General features: G+C 39.2%; 1 protein-coding gene across 10 annotated transcripts in view; it reads left to right on the top strand.

Moving 5' to 3' along the window:
- Positions 1–13,772, top strand: part of CEP192 (centrosomal protein 192) — a 145,953-nt gene that overhangs the window by 35,622 nt on the left and 96,559 nt on the right. For all 10 annotated transcript variants that reach the window (XM_073006494.1, XM_037982522.2, XM_037982521.2 and 7 more), the window contains 3 exons: positions 182–306; positions 11,780–12,119; positions 12,582–12,725. In XM_073006494.1, the coding sequence (XP_072862595.1) occupies positions 182–306; positions 11,780–12,119; positions 12,582–12,725 (609 nt within the window). The remainder of the gene's footprint in view (positions 1–181; positions 307–11,779; positions 12,120–12,581; positions 12,726–13,772) is intronic.

The following is a 13,772-nucleotide window of genomic DNA, read 5'->3' on the forward strand; positions in this document are numbered from 1 at the left end:
TATCATGTTTATTATTGCCTCTTACTGTTGCTTATTTTCTCTCTAAGAAAATGGCTAAATTTGTCGTAGGAGTGCTAAGTATTAGGTTTACAGAAAATAATTTGTCTAGCAAGAAACAGTTATTATGCTAGATTCCTCAGATTTGATGTGGCTCCGTTAACGTTTTTCTTTATTTTTTCAGGGAATTCTGTAGGTGCTGGAGGTAGTAGAAGGCACACAGGTGGTATGTTACCATTTTCCTCTGGTACTTGGGGAATTGAGAAAGAAATAGAAAATGTGAAGGGTATCGTTCCAGATCTCAGCAGCGTAAGTTATGCATTTTTCTTATATTTCCTATGAAAAAAGGAACAAGGTATCTTTTGTGTTTATATGATGTTTTTTTTTTTAAAGTAACAGTTACTGTTGACTTTTGAAAAATATAGAAAAAGTAAAAAACTCACTACTGATAATGTTTCAATATGTTTGTAAGTATCTTTCATACAATTATACATTTTCTTGCATTTAAGTATTTAATGACTTGCATTTAGATTAGTCATTTGGAAAGTTCTTTAGCTCAGTGTCCAGTCATTAAATGAAAAAGCAAACGGATCTTTTACTTTGCTCAAACATACTTGTTTTTCATTGTTTCAGTTTTTTCTGTTTCTTAATAGTACCCCCTTTCTCCTGTGCCTGAAGCTTGGTAGTTATTTCGGAGTCATATGTATTCCTTATGCCCCTTTTTTAGTAATGTTGTTACAGTTTTATAAACTGTGATTTGAATTTTGCATGTGGGTTAATTTTTTCTGACTTAGACCCACTTGTCCAGTATTGATTAAAATAATGCTTGGTTTTTTGCTTTATTCTGTGCATCTCTGTTTTGTATGTTAAATATATTTTTAATTTAAATTTTAACTTGTAAAATGCATATAACATAAAATTTACTATCTTAATCTCTTTTTTTTTTTTTTTTTTTTTTGAGACAGAGTCTCACTCTGTCGCCCAGGCTGGAGTGCAATGGCGCAATCTTAGCTCACTGCAACCTCTGCCTCCCAGGTTCAAGCAATTCTGTCTCAGCCTCCCGAGTAGCTGGGATTACAAGCGCACATCACCACCTGGTTAATTTTTGTATTTTTAGTAGAGATGGAGTTTCACCATGTTGGTCAGGCTGGTCTCAAACTCCTGACCTCAAGTGATCTGCCTGCCTTGGCTTCCCAAAGTGCTGGGATTATAGGAGTGAGCCACCACGCCTGGCCACTATCTTAATCATTTTTAAGTGTACAGTTCAATAATGTTAAGTACATTTACATTGTACAGCCAATCTTCAGGACTCTTCATCTTGTAAAACTAAAACTCTGCCCATTAAACAACAAACCTCAATTCCCTCCTGCCTTCCAACTCATGGCAACTACCATTCTACTTTCTGTCTCTATGAATTTGCTCACTCTGGGTAAGCTCATATAAGTGGAATCATACAATATTTGGCCTTCTGTGTCTTATTTTATTAAGCATGAGGTTTTCAAGGTCTGTTCATGTGATAGCATATATCAACATTTCATTGTTTCTTACGGCCGAATAATATTCTATTATATATACCACATTTTATTTGTTCCCTCATCCTTCAGTGGACACTTGGGTGTTTCTGTCTTTCGGCTTTTGAGTGTAGTGCTGCTGTGAACATCAGCGTACAAATACCTGTTCGAGTCCTAGCTTTCAGTTTGTTTGGGTATATATGTAGGAGTGACATTGCTGGGTCGTGTGGTAATTCTGTGTTTAATGTTTTGAGGAGTTGCCATAGTGTTTTTCATAGCAGTTGCACCAGTTTACATCCACCAGCAAAACACTAGGATTCCAATTTTTCCACATCCTATTTAACACTCTTTACTTTTTTCCCTTTTTAAATTACAGTTATCCTAATGAGTATGAAGTAGTATCTCGTTGTGGTTTTGATTTGCATTGTCCTGAAGACTAGTGATACTGAACATCTTTTCATGTATGTCTTCCTTGGGGAAATGTTCGTTTAAGGCCTTTGCCCACTTTTTAATTGAGTTTTTTTGTTGTTGTTGAATTGTAGAGTTCTTTATGTCATCTGGATATTAATTCCTTACCAAATGTCTGAATTGTAAATTTTTCTCTCATTCTGTAGATTGTCTTTTACTTTCTTGATATTGTCCTTTAATGTGCAAAAATTTTAAATTATGATGTAGTGTGATCTATTTTTATATTACTAGCTGTGCTTTTGTTTTTGTTTTTTTTTTTTTTTTTTTTTTGAGACGGAGTCTTGCTCTGTAGCCCGGACTGGAGTGCAGTGACCAGATCTCGGCTCACTGCAAGCTCCGCCTCCCGGGTTTACGACATTCTCCTGCCTCAGCCTCCGGAGTAGCTGGGACTACAGGCGCCCGCCACCTCGCCCGGCTAGTTTTTTGTATTTTTAGTAGAGACGGGGTTTCACCGTGTTAGCCAGGATGGTCTCGATCTCCTGACCTCGTGATCCGCCCGTCTCGGCCTCCCAAAGTGCTGGGATTACAGGCTTGAGCCACCGCGCCCGGCGCTTTTGTTTTTATGTCTGTGAAATCGTTGTCAAATTCAATGTCATGAAGATTTTCCTGTTTTCTTCCAAGAGTTTTATAGAGTTAGCTCTTACATTTAGATTGTTGAACTGTGACTTTGTGAGAGAAAAAGAAAAAAGGGAAAAAGAGAAAACGATGGTTGAATTTTTTTATTTTTTATTTATTATTTTTTTTTGGAGGCAGGCAGAGTCTCCCTCTGTCGCTCAGGCTGGAGTGCAGTGGCGCGATCTGGGTTCACTGCCAGCTCCACCTCCTGGGTTCGTGCCGTTCTCCTGCCTCAGCCTCCCGAGTAGCTGAGACTACAGGTGCCTGCCACTGCACCCGGCTAATTTTTTTGTATTTTTAGTAGAGACGAGGTTTCACCGTATTAGTCAGGATGGTCTCCATCTCCTGACCTCATGATCCACCCGTCTCGGCCTCCCAAAGTGCTAGGATTACAGGCGTGAGCCACCACGCCCGGCCTGTTGATTTGTTTTGAGTTTATTTTTATATGTGATGTTAGGTAAGGGTCTAACTAACATCGTTCTTTTGCATGTGGATATTAAATTTTCTCAGCACTATTTATTAAAAAGGCTGTTCTTTCTTCATTGAATGGTTTTGGCACTTTTATCAGAAATCAATTTATCATGTATGTGAGGGTTTATTTCTGGCTTCTCTGTTCTAGCCCATTGGTCTATTTGTCTGTCTTTTTGACAGCGCCACGCTGCTTTAATCACTGTGTCTTTGTAGGACGTTGGGAAGTGTTAGTCCTTCAACTTAGTTCTTCTCTTTCAAGATTTTTTTGTCTGAGGCCCTTGGCAATTCCATATGAATTTGAGGATCAGCTTTTCCATTTCTTTAGAAAAGGCTGTTGAAATTTTGAGAGGGATTTTGTTGAATCTACGGGTCACTTTGGGTAGTATTGATACCTTCGCAATGTTAGTCTTCATATTCATGAAGACACAGGTTGTCTGTCCATTCTTTTAGGTCTTTTGGTCTTCTTTCTTTCAACAGTGTTTTGTAGTTTTCAGTATGTCTTTCACTTCCTTGATTAGATTTATTCCCAAGTACTTTAGTCTTTTAGATGCTGTTGTAAATGGAATTGCTTTCTTAGTTTACAGTTTGGATTGTTTATTGCTGGTATTTAGAAACATCTGATTTTTGTGTGCTGATCTTGTACCTTCTAGATTTTTCTCCAGTGTTATCTTCTAGGAGTTTTATAGTTTTGCATTTTACGTTTAGGTCTGTGATTTTCAGTTAATTTTTGTGAAAGGTGTAATGTCTTTGTTGAGATTCATTTTTTTGCATGCAAATATCTAATTGTTCCAGCACCATTTGTGAAAAGACTATCTTTGCTTCATCGTGATGCCATTGTTCCTTTGTCAAAGATTAGTTTGACTATATGTATGTGGGTCAGTTTTCCGAATTTCTATTCTGCTGATCTGTTTGTCTATTCTTTCACCAGTACATCACTGTCTTGGTTACTACAGCTTTATTAAGTAATGAAATTGGGCAGTGTCTTCTCACTTTATTCTTATTTTTCAAGATTGAGTTGGTTGTTCTGGGTCTTTTGTCTCTTTGTGTAAACTTTATTTTTTTAAAAATTTATTATTTTTTTTTGTTTGAGACAGAGTCCCTCTCTGTCACCCAGGCTGGAGTGCAGTGGCATGATTTTGGCTCACTGCAACCTCTACCTCCCGGGTTCAAGCGATTCTCTCTCCTCAGCCTCCAAGGTAGCTGGGATTACAAGTGTACGCCATCGTGCCCAGCTAATTTTTGTATTTTTAATAGAGATGAGGTTTCACCATGTTGGCCAGACTGGTCTGAAACGTCTGATTTCAAATGATCCACCTGCCTCTGCCTCCCAAAGTGCTGGGACTGCAGGCATGAGCCACCATGCCCAGCGTGTGTAATCTTTAAAATCAGTTTGTCAGTATCTAAATTAAGAACTTGGCTGGGATTTTGATTGGTATTAAATTGAATGTATAGGTGAAGTTGGGAGGAACTGACATTTTGACAGTGTTGAGTCTTCCTATCCATGAACATTGAATCTCTCTCAATTTATTTGATTTTCTTTTATTTCTTTCTCAGAGTTTTGTAGTTTTCTCGCATATAGATGTTATATATATTTTGTTAGATTTATACCTAACTTATTTCATATATAGGGGTATTAATGTAGATAGTATTGTTTTAAATTTCAAATTCTACTAGTTCATTGCTAGTGTATAGGAAAGCAGTTAACATTTATGTAATAAATATGTATGCTGTCATCTTTTATTAGTTCCAGGAATTTTTTTGTCAGTTCTTTTGGATTCTCTGCATAGGTGATCATGTCATCCACAAGCAAAAGACAGTTTTTATTTCCTCCCGATCTGTATACATTTTATTTCCTTTTCGTGTCTTAATTGCATTAGCGAGGACTTACATATGATGCTGAAAACCAGTGGTGAGCGGAGACATCCCTGCCTTATTCCTGGTCTTAGTGGAGAGACTTCTGGCTTCTTACTATTAAGTGTGATGTTAGCTATGGTTTTTTTAAGGTTTTTTTTTTAACTTTTATTTTATTTTTATCAAGTTGAGAATGTTTCTCTCTAGTTTACTGGAAATTTTTATCATGAATGGGTGTTGGATTTTTGTCAGATTTTTTTTTTTTTGCATCTATTGATATGATCACATGATTTTTTTTTTGGTAGTCTGTTGATGTGATAGATTTCATTAATTGATTTTTGATTTTTTTTTTGATTTTTTTTTTTTTTTTTTGAGACAGAGTCACGCTCTGTCGCCCAGGCTGGAGTGCTGTGGCGCGATCTCGGCTCACTGCAAGCTCCGCCTCCCGGGTTCACGCCATTCTCCTGCCTCAGCCTCCCGAGTAGCTGGGACTACAGGCGCCCGCCACCTCGCCCGGCTAATTTTTTTTTTGTATTTTAGTAGAGACGGGGTTTCACCATGTCAGCCAGGATGGTCTCGATCTCCTGACCTCGTGATCCGCCCGCCTCGGCCTCCCAAAGTGCTGGGATTACAGGCGTGGGATTACACCGCGCCCGGCCGGTTTTTGATTGTTGAACTAGGCTTGCATACCTGGGATCTCCTTGGTTATGATATATAATTCTTTTTATATATTATTTGATTTCCTAATATTTTGTTGAGGAGTTTTGAATTTGTGTTTATGGGAGAAATTGGTCACTCATTTTATTTTTTTGTGATGTCTTTAGTTTGGGTATTAGCATGATGCTGACTTCATAGAATCTGTTAGTAAGTATTCCCTCTGCTATTTTCTGAAAAAGGTTGTAGAGAATTAGTATAATGTTTTCCTTAAATGTTTGGTGGAATTCACTATTGAACCTATCTGGGCATGGTGTGTTCTATTTTGGGAGGGTATTCATTATTGCCTTTATTTCTTTAACAGATAGGGGCCTACTCAAATTGTGTTTCTGTTGTGTGAGTTTTTTTCTGATAAGAAGAATGTGTATTCTGCTGTTTTTGGGTGAGGAATTCCCTAGACATCCGTTATATCTAGTTGATTGTTAGTGTGTTCAGCTGTGTTCTTATTGAATTTCTTCTCACTGGATGTTTCTGATAGAGGAGTGTTGAGATCGTCAGTTATGATAGTTGGTTTATCCATTTCTCTTTGTAGTTCTGTTGGTTTTTACTACCTGTATGTTGATACTCTCTTGGGAGGTGTATACACGTTAAGGATGGTTATATCTTCCTAGAGAATTGATTCCTCTATATCATTATGTAGTACCCTGCCTTATCTCTGATAACTTTTCCTACTTTGAAGTCTGCTCTGTCTGAAAGTAATATAGCTATTCCTGCTTTCTTTTGATTAGTGTTTTAATGCCATATCTTTGTCCATCCATTTACTTTTAATCTACATACTGGTTTCTTGTAGACATCATATACTTAGGTCTTGTGTTTTGATTCTCCTCTGAAAATCTCTTCCAGTTGGCATGTTTGTTTGTTTATTTTTTTGAGGTGGAGTCTTGCTTTGTTGCCAGGCTGGAGTGCAGTGGCGTTATCTCGGCTCACTGCAACCTCCAACTCTCTGGTTCAAGTGTTTCTCTTGCCTCAGCCTCCTGAGTAGCTAGAATTACAGGCACGCACCACCACGCCCGGCTAATTTTTGTATCTTTAGTAGAGACGGGGGTTTCACCATGTTGGCCAGGATGGTCTCAATCTCCTGACCTCGTGATCCGCCCGCCTTGGCCTCGCAAAGTGCTGGGATTACAGGCCTGAGCCACCGTGCCCGGCCTGTTTATTTTTATTTATTTGTTTTTTTGAGATTGAGTCTCACTCTGTTGCCCAGGCTCTAGTACAGTGGTGCGATCTCAGCTCTCTGCAACCTCCACCTCCTGAGTTCGAGCAATTCTCCTGCCTCAGCCTCCCGAGTAGCTGGGATTACAAGTGTGTGCCACCCCACCCGGCTATTTTTTTTGTATTTTTAGTAGAGATGGGGTTTCACCACGTTGGCCAGGATGGTCTCGAACTCCTGACCTCAAGTGATCCACCAGCCTTGACCTCCCAAAATGCCGGGATTACAGGCGTGACCCACCGCGCCCAGCCAGTTGGTGCATTTAGACCGTTGACTTTGAAAGTGATTAATTGATGTAGTTGGATTAATGTCTACCATGTTGTTCCTGGCTTTTTCCCCCTATTTTTTTCTTCCAGTCGTATTCTCTTTGTGGTTTTATTTTAAGAATATTATTATTATTATTTCTATTTTGAAACAGGGTCTCTATGTTGCCCAGACTGGGGTGCAGTGGCAGAATCATAGCTCACTACAGCCTCGAACTGCCAGGCTCAAGCGATCCTCCTGCCTCAGCCTTCTGAGTAGTTGGGACAACAGGCACATGTCACTACACCTGGCTAACTTTTAAGTTTTTTGTAGAGCTAGGGTCTTGCTATGTTGCCCAGTCTGGTCTTGAGCTCCTGGCCTCAAGGGATTCTCCCACCTTGGCCTCTTAAGGTACTGGGATTACAGGGGCCAGCCACTGTGCCTGGCCTCTTTGTGGTCTTAATGCGGCATTTTATATGATTGTATTTTCTCATCATTAGCATATCAGATATAATTCTTTTTCGTCCCACTTTTTTTAGTGGTTGCTCTAGAGTTTGCAATATATATTTACAATTAATCCATATTCACTTTCAGATAACATTATACTGCTTAACAGGTAGTTTGAGTATTGATAATAACAAAATATTCCTAATTCCTCCCTCCCATTCCTTGTATCATTGCTATCATTCATTTCACTTACATGTAAGTATATATAAGCATATATGTGTGTCTATATATAGACACACACCCTCACATATATATACTTATACATACACACATGTAACCATACATAATTGAATACGTTGTTGCCATTATTTTTCTGAACAATGTGTTATTAAACCAATTAAAAATTAGAAAAATAAAATTTTTGTTTTACCTTATTCTGTCTTTGATGCTCTTCCTTTCTTTGTAGATTTAAGATTCTGACCTGTGTATTTTTCTTCTCTCAAAGTAACTTTTTAAAAAATTTCTTGCAAGGCAGGTCTACTGGCAATAAATACCTTCAATTTTTGCTTGTCTGAGAAAGTATTTCCCTTTCATGTTTGAAGGATAATTTCTCAGGTTACAGAATTAGAGATTGATGGTTTCTTTCTTTCAACTCTTTAAAATAGTTCACTTCATTGCCTTCTTGCTTGGTGGTTTCTGAGGAGACGCCAAATGTCACTCTTGGTTTCTCTGTGAGTGAGGTGATTGTTTTCCTCTCTTGTTTTTCTTTAGGATTTTTTTCTTTGTCTTTGATTTTCTGTAGTTTGAAAATGATAGGCTTAGGTGAAGTATTGGTTTTGGCTTTTATTGATTTTTTTCCATGTGCAGCCCTGTTGCGGTAGGCCTTTATCTTGGTGTTCTGTGAGCTTCCCGGATATCTGGCTTGTTGTCTGAATTAATTTGGAGAAATTCTCATTCATTAGTGTTGCAGATATTCTGTTGCTTTCTGTTTGTCTTCTCTTTTTGATGTCTCTGTTCTACATTCTGTAGTTGTCCTGCAGTTTTTTGAGATCGTTTTTTCATTCTTTGTTGTCTTTGCATTCAGTTTTAGAAGTCTGTCGGCACATCCTGGAGCTCAGAGTATCTTTCCTGTGCTGTGTCCAGTCTACTGATGAGCCCATCGGCACATCCTGGAGCTCGGAGTATCTTTCCTGTGCCGTGTCCAGTCTACTGATGAGCCCATCGGCATATCCTGGAGCTCGGAGTATCTTTCCTGTGCCGTGTGCAGTCTGCTGATGAGCCCAGCATAGACATTCCTCACGTGTTACCGTTTTTGATCTCTGGCATTTCTTTCTGATTCTTTCTCCTAAGTTCCATTTCTCTGTTTACATTGCCACTCTGTTCTTGCATGGTGTCTGCTGTATCCATTAGAGCTCTTAGCATATTCATCATAATTGTTTTTGGTTTCTGGCCTGAGGATGCCAACATCCCTGCCATATCTGGTTCTGTTGGTTCTGATGCTTGCCTTGTCTCTTCAAACTGTGTTTTTTTGCCGTTTAATTTTTTCTTGTTAGCTGTACGTGATGTACCAAGTAAAATAACTACTGTAAATAGGCCTTTCATTATGTTGTGGTAAGATGTTGGGGAGGGAAAGTATTCCATAATTCTGTGGTTCGGTCTCAGTCTTTCAGTGAGCCTGTGCCTGTAGACTGTGCGCTCCACAAGTGTTTCTCAGGTTTCTCCTCCCGTTAGGATGGACAGCGAGGCTAGAGGGAGCTGGAGTTGGGTATTTCCCTTTCCCCAGTCTACTTAGGCGCTGATGAAACCCCAGCAGGGGTAGGTTTTCTTGAGGGCGGATCTAAGAACAAAGTGCCCTGTTGTATTTCAAAATGACCCCTTTCTCCTCCCCATACTGGAAGCCCAAGGGGATTTTTCTCCATTATTTGCTGTGAGAACTTGGTCGTGCTGGAGGTAAAACTCACAAAAGCATGGGACCCACCTGTGACTGGATGCCCTGGAGTTTTTAACTCAGACTTTTCCACACTGAGCCCGCAGCAGTTCCTCAGTTACATGTTAGGTGTTCCTTCTCTGCTGCTTGCTGTGGAGGTTTCTGCTTGGGAGTATATCCCCTGTAGGTTAGAATTCTCTGTGTTTGCCTGTCTCTCCCGTTCTGGAGGCAGCAGTTTATCCTGTCACCTTCTCTTACGGATCTACGAAGAGTTGATTTGTCAGTTTGTTCATCTTTTTACTTCTTGTCAGGATGGAGTGGCGACTTCCAAGCGCTTTGCACGCAGAACTGGAAGCGAGAAGTTGTAACTGCCTTCTTTATTCAAGATTAAGTTGCTTTACGGATGAGACAGCCAGTTTTCCACATTATGTTTCTTTTTAATCTTTGCAAGTGTTGTATATGAAAAGCAGTTATCTCGTTTTAAGTGGCATTTGTCGTTTTTTTTTCTTGGGGTATTTGTATTTTAACTTAATTTTATAAGGTTTTTATGTTATGGAAATATATTGATCTTTATATATGTTTTAGGCTTTAATGTGTGTATGAGCTTCCTAGGTTGCCAGAGCAAATTACCACAGGCATGCCTAAAACAACAGAAATTTATTTCCTCACAGTTACGGAGGCCGAAAGTCTGAAGTCAAGGTGTTAGCAGGGTGGTTCTCCCTCCTAAGGCTCTTAGAGGAGAATCCTTCCTGGTCCTCCCAGCTTCTGCTGGCTCCTGGTGTTCCTTGGCTTGCAGCAGCAGCACTCAGATATCTCTCTGTGTGTTCATGCGGCCTTGTCCTCTGTGTCTTTGTCTGAAATTTTCTTCTCTTGTCTCTGATGCGGACATTGGTCATTGTGACCAATCCAGTATGGTCTTGTCTCAAGATCCTTAAGTTAATTACATCTGTAGAGACTTTGTTTTAGAATAATATCACAATTTATAGTTACCAGGCTTAGGACCTGGATGTACCTTTTTGAGGGGACACAATTCAGGACATGAGAGTGTTACACTTAGAAGATGTTATTCACTGAAGAATAAAAGACAATCCATCTGTATTTTTTCCTAGTATTTTTATATCTAAATCTTTAAGTCATCTGCAATTTGTTTTGATGTTTGTTTATTTATTTTATTTATTTATTTTTTGAGACGAAGTCTCGCTCTTGTCCCCCAGGCTGGAGTGCAGTGGCAGAATCTTGGCTCATTACAACCTCTGCCTCCCGTGTTCAAGTGATTCTCCTGCCTCAGCCTCCCTAGTAGCTGGGATTACAGGCTCCCGCCACCACGCCTGGCTAATTTTTGTATTTTTAGTAGAGATGGGGTTTCACCATGTTGGCCAGGCTGGTCTTGAACCCCTGATCTCAGGTGATCCGCCCGCCTTGGCCTCCCAAAGTGCTGGGATTACAGGTGTGAGCTACCACGCCTGGCCTTGATGTTTATTTTTATATAATAAGTTGGCAAAGCACCCAGTTAATAAATGGCGGCACTAGGATTTGAACCTATGTCTTTCTTATTTGAAAGTCATCATTTATTTAGAATGACCTCCTTTTAGTGTTGTAACTTTCAGAAACTGTGCCTTATCAGGTTGTTCTTATTGCTTGTCTTATTATAGCAGAAAGGACTGCTGTTAATAAGTTTCACTGGCATGTGATACCGTGGTGGCAGCCAAATATCCACAAACAGTATTGAAGACACTTGAGCCCCTTTTCAGCAGTTGTTATTGTAGGAAAGAATAAGAAGTGCCACTTGGAAAAATGTTTTGGAGAGCATAGTTTGAAGGCACTGGATAAATTTGCTCTGTCTGATACAAATTTTATTGGACTGGCCAGGGACATTTGTAGTATAAATTACTTTACTTCTATTAAAAGATATTAATATCAAGGGCTGTTTATCCATATTAATTTTATGAGGCTAGTCACACTAATATAGGCTTACCATGTTTGTAGAGACTTTTATTGGTAATGATAAAAGTTGAGCTGACAACGTTTCTATCATCCTGTAATGTAATGCACACCTAGAGCCCACTTTTGGTATGTAAATCTCTTGATGTGTTTCTGATGACCACATCACAAAGTCTGGTTTTGGTAAGTTTCTTATCAATGGTTCATATATTCACATATAGTCTAGAATACAGTGAATACTGTGTGTTCTGTTCCTTCATATAATAAACATTTTGTATCAACTGTATAATTTTTCCCATAAGTTTTAAAATAAGTTATAAAAAACAAGACTTACTGTTGCTCTGTGAAGAAATCTGTTTTTTTAATTTTTTTTTTTTTTTAAAGGAAAGTACAAATAAAGATGTTCTGGTGAAGACCCTCAGGACTACTGACCTGAAACTTAACTCTGATAATTTTCATGATGCAAATGCCAATAGAGGTGGTTTTGACCCGACTGACCCTGTAAAACAGGGGGTGGAGTGTCCTCATCAAAATAAGACAGTTTTGCACATGGATGGATGTTTAGACACTGAGACTTCTACAGTGTCCATTCAAGAAGCTGTGGATGTAGCCTCTTTGAAGCCTATTAGTGACAGTGGAATTAATTTCAGTGATGCCCTTTGGTCACCAACTTGTGAAAGGCGAACATGTGAATGTCACGAATCCATTGAAAAGAATAAAGACAGTAAGTGTACTTTTAAAAAAATAGAATGAAAGAAATAAATGTTCGTACATCTTAATAGGATATATTTTCATGTGAAATGGGCCAGTCTTTCCTATTGAAATATTTTAGTGTTTTATAGTTTAAAGAAAATTTTAAATCTACTAGTACAGGGAGGATTGCTCAGAAGTGGTATCTTTTCTCAGAGATCTGGTGAAAACGTACCTTTCTAGCTAAGTCTTAGCATTCTTTTCCTTTATTCCTCATTCTCCATTATAGACTTTTTTGTGAGTAAAGCTGCTTGCCTTCTGTCAAAGAGATACTTTTCTTTTGGGGAAGTGATTTTTCCTTTTTCTAACTAGCTTTGACAGACTTCAGTACTTTTGGTAACTAAGGTAGTCATCTAAATTAAAAAAAAATTGAGAATGTTTTATCATTTTAATTGTTACATGTGTCATTTGATATTTTGGGAATTTTATTTTTTAGAAACAGATCTCCCACAGAGTGTGGTCTATCAAAATGAAGAGGGTAGGTGGGTCACAGACCTTGCCTATTACACATCTTTTAATAGCAAACAAAATTTAAATATGTCTCTAAGTGATGAGATGAATGAAGACTTCAGATCTGGTTGTAAGTATATGGATAAACGTTTATTATAACATTTTCACTGTTTCTGATCTTTCTAAGATTACTCTCTATATGTTGGTCAGTCACATCAGATCCCTTCTGGACTATCACTGTATTCTGGAAGCGCTTCACTTGTTTTTATAGGACCTCAGGTTTTAGCCAGTCTTAATCATTGTAGAATGAGCCGAGCCATCTCCTTAAGCAAAGCCAGTGAGTGAGAACAGCCTTTGTACACTGCTGTGTAGACACCCTAGTATTGCAGGGCTGGAAGGGACTTCAGGTTTTGCCTGTCCCTTTAAAATTTCTGACTCGAGCAAAGGAAATGTCCTGATAAATCAGCAGTTACAAAAACCAGTCCATGAAAGGTAGAAAGTGTGGTAGAAATGATGGAAGAAGAGTAACCAAAAAGATAATGAAATCTCAAGGGATAAAAGCGTTAACAGAAGCAGTTAGGTTGTTGATCAGCATCATCCCTGACGGTGAATATAGAAAGTGGTTTAGGTCTACACGGCGCCAGGCCACGGGATTTGGAGCCGCAGCCTGTGAAGATGTTGTGCCGCAGCCCTCCGGGCTGAGCTCTGCGGTAACTGGAAGGAGCCACGCTGCTCATGGGCCTGTCAAGCCTGGGCTTGTTCATAGGCTTGCGCCAGAGGAAGAAATTTTCCCACTTACTGCTTGCACTAAGCTTCTTTCAAAAAGTCTCCTGATGTGGAATTACAGCAATAAATGAGGTAGTATGCCAGCCCTTAACTGTTTATCAGCCCAGAATGATGAGACAGGAATGCAGTACACAGTCATCGGCATCGTGAGAAACTCAAACCCAAAGCAATGGAATTCAGAGAAGAAACAAACGTTGCGTGAATAGGTAGCAAAAGAATAGGAAGCCACTTTTGAGGTAGAGTTTTCACAGGTAATCCTTTGGAGGCACGAGAAATTTCAGATGGAGAGAAAGCCCAGTTTGGAAGGGAGTGAGATGGTGAAGTGTGGGCATGTTTGAGAAGGTGCATGGTCCGGTGTGGCCAGCCTGTATGGCAGGATAAAGGGAGGGTG

Source organism: Chlorocebus sabaeus, chromosome 18, assembly GCF_047675955.1.
Source record: "Chlorocebus sabaeus isolate Y175 chromosome 18, mChlSab1.0.hap1, whole genome shotgun sequence".
Lineage (NCBI taxonomy): Eukaryota > Metazoa > Chordata > Mammalia > Primates > Cercopithecidae > Chlorocebus > Chlorocebus sabaeus.